At 57.0% G+C, this 7,221-nt stretch overlaps 1 protein-coding gene across 1 annotated transcript; it reads right to left on the bottom strand.

Moving 5' to 3' along the window:
* Positions 1–2,596: 2,596 nt before the first annotated feature.
* LOC117653111 lies at positions 2,597–5,415 on the bottom strand. Its single transcript, XM_034398507.1, has 5 exons — positions 5,249–5,415; positions 5,066–5,168; positions 4,534–4,698; positions 2,689–2,749; positions 2,597–2,639 (listed from the first exon to the last, which is right to left on the bottom strand). Exons 2-5 carry the CDS (start codon positions 5,154–5,156, stop codon positions 2,597–2,599), a joined length of 360 nt encoding a protein of 119 aa, XP_034254398.1. The 5' UTR covers positions 5,157–5,168; positions 5,249–5,415.
* Positions 5,416–7,221: the final 1,806 nt, after the last annotated feature.

The raw sequence follows: 7,221 nt of genomic DNA, 5'->3' as shown, positions 1-7,221 counted from the left end.
ACGATAGTCCGTCTATTTTTTTTACAGTTCCTACGTGTGAAGAACGGCACAAACTACCGAGTCCCAGAGTCAAACACGCGATTCTTACTTTTGAAGAGTCGAAATCGCGCGTTCCACTCGAACAATAATGGTGCTTGGTCAATGCTCTTGAACACCCTGTACCCGCGTCAACTCCCGAAAAATAATATTTACAGTGCCAAGACCAATCAGTCAATGCCCACCAAATACACAAAATAAATACGGAGTGATTATAGACACGCCGCGTTTCTATAAGAAAAAAGACAGTTATATGCACACCGGAAAACCGCTGGTGTGTATATAATAATAAGTGGCGTTATTTTCACGCGGCGTGTCTGCAATGTCTAGTTTTCTTATTAGCACGCCGGAAAAGCTTTTCCGGCGTATCAATAATAATTTGTAGCTTTATGTTGACGCGGCGTGTCCCTAATGGTGTATTTTCTTATTGACACGCTTCAAACTCGTTTCGGCGTGCCTTTAATATTTTTCCAAGTTAGGTGCACACGGCGTATCTCCAATGCTGTGTTTGCTTATTTAAACACCGAATGGAAAAATGTGTTTCTAGCGAGGAACCCGTCCCGCCAGGCTGGCATGGTGGGTTGGTGGTACCGCACCCGCATGCTAAGTTTTTGTCCCCGGTTCGAATCCCGCAGAGTGCGGCGTGCAAATAATATTTTCCCCCTTTGTTTGCACGCCGTGTGCGAATAATAAATCCAGCAGTTAAAGACACGCGGTGTGAACGCAACGATACAATTTCTTATAGAGACGCCTCAAACTCTTTCTGGCGTGTACATAATACTTTTAGCCCCAATTTCCACGCGGCGTGTCTATAAGGCACTAAATCGTTGTTTACACGCTTGGTCTGTACAAAGTGCTCCAAACTTGCAACCCGACCGGCCAGGAAGGCGTCGTGGGCCGGTGGCACCGCACCTACATGCTAAGTTTTTGTCCCCGGTTCGAATCCCGTCAAATGCGGCGTGCAAATAATGTTTTCTCCCTTTGTTTGCACGCCGTGTGAGAATAATAAATTTAGCAGTTAAAAACACGCAGCGTGGACGCAACATAAGGTTTTCTTGTTTACACGCTTCGAAATACGCGCTTAGTCCTCAAGCACGGCGAACAGAGCTCTGAGATTGCTGCTGTCTGTTAGGACCACGACGGTGTCATCCACGAGGAAACACTTAGGTGGTAGGCACCCTCCCCTTGAGGACTTAGCGCGTGTTTCGAAGCGTGTAAATAAGAAAACCTTATGTTGCGTCCACGCCTCGTGTTTCTAACTGCTAAATTTATTATTCTCACACGGCGTGCAAACAAAGGGAGAAAACAATATTTGCACGCCGCATTTGACGGGATTCGAACCGGGGACAAAAACTTAGCATGTTGGTGCGGTGCCACCGGCCCACGACGCCTTCCTGGCCGGTCGGGTTGCAAGTTTGGAGCACTTTGTACAGACCAAGCGTGTAAACAACGATTTAGTGCCTTATAGACACGCCGCGTGGAAATTGGGGCTAAAAGTATTATGTACACGCCAGAAAGAGTTTGAGGCGTCTCTATAAGAAATTGTATCGTTGCGTTCACACCGCGTGTCTTTAACTGCTGGATTTATTATTCGCACACGGCGTGCAAACAAAGGGGGAAAATATTATTTGCACGCCGCACTCTGCGGGATTCGAACCGGGGACAAAAAACTTAGCATGCGGGTGCGGTACCACCAACCCACCATGCCAGCCTGGCGGGACGGGTTCCTCGCTAGAAACACATTTTTCCATTCGGTGTTTAAATAAGCAAACACAGCATTGGAGATACGCCGTGTGCACCTAACTTGGAAAAATATTAAAGGCACGCCGAAACGAGTTTGAAGCGTGTCAATAAGAAAATACACCATTAGGGAAACGCCGCGTCAACATAAAGCTACAAATTATTATTGATACGCCGGAAAAAAACCGGAAAAGCCGGTCCGATCGGGTCAGAACGCTTTTCCGGCGTGTCAATAATTTTTTTTTCAGTTAGAGCTACGCGGCGTGTCCCTTACCCGCGTAATTATTATGTACACGCCGCGTCTCAATAACATAAAGTGGCATTGGGGACACGCGGCGTGTATATAATATCGGTCAAATAAATAAAGTACGCTAGTTTTCTGTTCTTCTTTGGCGCTGCAGCGCTGCTGCTGGGATCGACTAGAGCGGCGGCCTGGTCCCCGCGTCACCGCGTCGTCGCGTCGGCGCTCACGGCCGGGTGTGGTGGCCGCTGTATGCCAGGCTCTGCGGGCCCAGCGCCCCCAGTCCGGAGGGCTGCTCCGGGCTGGACGCCGTCTCCACGTACACGGGGTATTGCGGGTACTGCGCCGTGGGGCCCAGACCAAGGCCAGTGCGACGTCGAAGCCCCGTGAGGATCTGCGGGGTGAAGCATCGTGTGTTACACAGACCGAAATTCAAAGTCATCGAGTTTCAGGTGAGGGGCCTCCCTCATGCAACACATGCATTTCGCTCTTCGCCAAGGAAAGAGTCCTGAACAGAGTGGCTCACCTCGTAGTTGGCAGCGCCGCCACCGCCACCGCCACCGTTGCCGCGCAGTCCCATCATGACGGCCAGGGTGAGCGCGAGCAGCGACAGGGCCAGCGCCTTGCCCGCGATCATGGCCGTCTTGGCGATGCCGCCCACCACGATGAGCGAGCCCAGCCCGAACATGACAGCGATGAGCGGGTTGCCCCAGCGCCTGCGCCGCCGCATGCCTGGCGACGCCGAAAGGGGTTCTCGTTTGAAAAACGCCGCGACATCTCCTGCCCGTCTCTCTCTCTTTTTCCAATCACGCGAAAGCGCGTCCCGCCAAATTAGCCGGTGGGTCGTGGCGGGCTCAGCTGGCCGCCCCCTCCACCTCTCTGCTCCCCGCACAGCGCTTTGCTGCTCTGTCTTTCTCGCACCCAGAAGCAGTGCCATGGAGTGCGAGGGAGACAGGGCGAAGAAAGCGGTGTTCGGAATCATCGCTGGCGACACGCAAATCTGGATCCCGGACACGCGCCACGCGCCCCGCGACAAGAAGAGGTAATTCGAGGGCAGCGCGGTGAGCGGGCAGAGCGCCTGCACAGCAAAAAGAGCAACAAAAAGGAGGAGAAAAGGGAAGAGTACAGCGCGGTGACCGCCAGTGATAGGCTAATCGGTGCCGGCCGCCATGCCGCAATCAGAGACCATATCGATGCTATGCGGATCCGAAAGTGAAACGAAGGGTCACCAAGGGGGTGTTCCGATTGGCAGCGCGATTTGAAGCGTCAATCACGTGGCAAGGCGAATAACGAAACGCACGCAACGGGACAACACTGACAGCGTTCTGAAAAGTGTGGCAAATGCTCAGAGAAAAATTTAAAAACAAATTTTTTTTCCAAAAATATGATGAAAAAAAGTTTTTTAATTAACTGTATGAAAATTTTGATCATTTTTCTTTAAAAACTTGCACAGCTCCCGGTAGGTTCGGGTTGCGTGTCAAGACAGAGACCAGTGGCCTAGAAGGTGGCGGAGCATCTTAATGGAGACGAAACTCATGGGCGGCCACTCGCTAGATCGTTAACACCGCCTTCACGTCCGGACTGCTGCGCAGTCTTATCGTCCTTACATGTCACACCGCGGGGAAGCAGCGTCTCGCGCTGCACCATGTCACACTTTCTCGGAAGGCCCTACGCTCGCCCGCCAAATCGCGCTCACGAAATGTCCCACAGACTGATTCCGGGAGGTGCCTCCGTCACTCTGTCTCTCTGGCACACGAGAGGCGTCCGGCGAGGGAGACGGCGACGAAAGTGACTTTCCGAATTAGTCTCCTGGGGCGCGTGGTGACGACTCGCGCCTCGCGACGCCGCGGTTCGGGGCGCCGCGTTTTTAAAACGGAAAGGACACGGATGACTCTGGCGTGAAAGCTCGGCACGCCACGCCTCGCGGTGCTTCCCAGTTGTAGTCTGATTCCGAATGGCTCTGTGTCCTGACGGGACGCCTCGGGAGGGCGAGAGAGACAGCGACGAGACAAAGCGCTTTTCCCAGGCTGTCGCGTGCGGAATGCGTGCCCGCGGGCTGCCCATAACGCATCCATGCATCTCCGAGTGCCAATAATTTACGGCCGCAAATCTATTTAGTGAAATCCGTTCCGTGACGGCAGCGCGCTCCTCACGCCGCGGCGATCGGGAGCGGCAAAAAAGGCGCGCTGTTTGCCAGAGTGAGAGTCTAGCTGAAGAAGCGATGTTGACGCGTCTGGGTCGCGACCCCGTCCCGGCCGTCCCGGCGTCGAAAGCCGAGGACCCCGAAGACGCTCGAAGCGGCCCTTGTCTGCCATACCGGGCCGGACAAAAGCAGCGGCTCGGTCCGCGTTCAAATTACGCGCCCACGAGCCGCGCGAGCCGAGCGCGTGCGGAAAACAAAGCACGCGTGCCATCTTCGGCGACCCAAATTTTGGTGCCGGTTGACCCCGCTACTCTCCAACCGCTTTTGTTCCGCCTGGTTGGCATAATCGTGTGTGACACTCTCCTGTCCGCACCTCGTTCCGCGTTGTCCCGCGACAGGCCGACGGCGTCCTCCAGGAGCTCCTCCACGGCCTGGATCAGCATCTTGTTGAGGTAAGCGTCCCTGGTCTCGGGCCTCTCGGACAGCTCGGCGAAGAAGGAGCCGTGCCTGCTCTCCGCGTCGGGCCCCGTGCTGAAGCCTGCAAGGAGGAGACAGAGTCAGGTTGTCGAGGAGCTCGGGCTGCTAAAGTCCGCCCGCCAAGAGTGGTGTGCCGCTGCGCCGCGCGGGTAGGCAACCCAACAAACACCTTACCCTCCTCGCGGCGCAGCGGCCCCGTCATGCGGGTCTCAGGCCGGCCGGTGTGGGACGGCGGATGTAATCTCACGATGAATGTACCAGGGCACAGCCATGGTTGCACCCACCACGACAGGCCGCACGTCGGGGGCACATTCATCGCACGATGGCTGCACCCCTAAGTACACTTCTCCAAATGGTACATCCATGGCACGACACCGGCTGCAATTGGTGGTATCATGGGATAACCATTCTAGGTGTTGTTTACGTACCGTCCACGGAATCACCCGACTCGCCGTGCAGCAGAAGAAGGGCCTCCAGCTTGAGGCATGATATGGGGCCCCATCGGGGCATGCAGGTCATAAACAAGCGAACCTGTGCACAAAAAAAGACCCTTGATAACAAACAATCTGCACTTTGTTGCACGCTGCCAGCGATTTCGGGCCTCGTTTTACCTGCGTGGCGAGCGTGCGCAGGAAGCCCGGCTGCTCTTCGGGCTGCTGTTGGGCCTCGGTCGCGTCCTCCGGGAGCGGCGAGTACTTCCGGTGCTGGTTGTCACGGGCGTCGCTACCCAGCGCCGCGGTGGGCAGCGCGGAGGGGGCCGGCGGCGCCAGCTGCTGCACGGCCTCGGGCCGGGGGGTGAAATGTGCGCCGATACCCCCTGCGGGCCCCTCGGACGTGGCGGCCGCGGCGGAGATACCCCGCGCCGTGGGCGCGGCCAGCAGGGCCAGCAGCACGCAGGCGGCGCAGGACATGGCGAGGCGGGGCGGCGCTACTCCTGGCCGAGGGACGACGACGACGCGCTGCCGAAGGGCGTCGAGGTCATCGCTTGGTCATCGCACTGGCCCGTGACGGCGATCACTTCTTATTGAACGCCCTCTTTGTTAGTGGCTGAGAGAAAGGCGGGAAGAAAAATGGGATTTAATTGAGTTGGGCTGCCAGCCGGCGCGGCGTTGGGGGTGGGGGCAACCCGACACCGCCACCCCGCCTCGCGGGCGGCATGACGAGACTCGACGCGCTGATTTGTTTTCAACTCGTCGCGCCAAGTCCTCCAGCTGAGTGACTCCAACCGTGCCGTCACTGTCTCTCTCGCACTCCGACGGTAGGCCCGTGAGTGCGACAGAGACGGCGCTGCGAAACGATTTTTTTGGAGGCAGCCTCCAGCCAAGCCGACAGTGCGTCCGGATATAATTGGGTTACGGAACGCGCTCCTCTCCTGCGGCGGCTCCGACTTGCGCGCCTTGTTACCGAGAACCTGCCACTGACTCGAATAATGTCTAATTATTGGCTGTGAGTGCTGAATTTACCAGTTGGGGAGCCATACGCTTTACCCACCAACAGGAGTTTTCTTAACAGACTCACTTGCTCACACACGATTTTTAGGTAACATTAATTCACTGAAGTGAGAGCAAAACAGAGCGTAAGGTCTGCCGCCCTGTGCGCGCGGTGCCCGCTGTGCCGGTGACAAGGTTTTCTACGGCGTGGCTGGGCGGCGCATCTTGACTGACTTTCCACGCGTGAGCGGCCAGCCCACGGCCCATGGCGCACGCGGCGCACGCCGGTAAATGCACGGGGCGACGTTAACGTGCTCGTTTTCGCCGAAGCTACACTGTCGAGGGGATCCGCACGCCGGCCAAAAAAAGGAAACATTATCCGGCACCAAAATATTCGATTTATGGTCCGCCGTCGACCTTGGCCTTCGCGGCGCTCGCCTTCGGGTCCTTGTCACCGGCCAGGCGGGCGGCGGAAAGAGGCACACCGACCACGACACTTTAGACACACATCCTCGCGTTGGAGGACGGCGTCCTCCTACTCCCGCCGCTCGCCGCCAAATCGGCTTCCCGCCCTAAGGCCTACTCTGTATCGGCCTAGCCGGGCAAGCACCTCAGCAATGACGCACGTGCGGTGGCCTTGCTTCCGATTGGCCGGTACACTGATTCGCGCCCGTACGGGACTCTCAAAGAGTGCGAGAGACAGAATCCTGGATCGGTCCACCGCCCTTTCTCCCAGGCATTTCCTTTACCTTGCTGTGCGTGGTCCAGGCCTCCCAGGCCGTCTCGTTATCACTTTCCACCGGAAGAAAAATCCGGTGCGGTGATTCCGGTTCCGGTGCGGCGCTGCGTCCGTCCGGCTCGCGCGCGTGCCGAACGCTTGCTGTGCTCGCGTTGCTGGCGGTGCAGGCCGAGCGCGCGGTCCGTGTCCACTGTCGTGCTGCCGTGCTGCCCCCGCGGTATCATCCACGCGACTAGCAGTGGCATGGATTGATTGCGCCTCGCTTCCCACGGGCCGCCCAGAAACGAGGGAAGGACTAGCCGCCTCCACTGTCTTTCTCTCGTCCTCTCTTTCTGCGTCTCCCCTTTCTTTGTTCTTCGCGATCGGAATCGGCGGCGCAATTAGATTATGACGTGATTCGGGCGTTTTGCGTCGT

Source organism: Thrips palmi, unplaced genomic scaffold (assembly GCF_012932325.1).
Source record: "Thrips palmi isolate BJ-2018 unplaced genomic scaffold, TpBJ-2018v1 HiC_scaffold_8, whole genome shotgun sequence".
Lineage (NCBI taxonomy): Eukaryota > Metazoa > Arthropoda > Insecta > Thysanoptera > Thripidae > Thrips > Thrips palmi.
The sequence above is the reverse complement of the archived record's forward strand: the minus strand, read 5'-3'. Positions and strand labels throughout refer to the sequence as shown.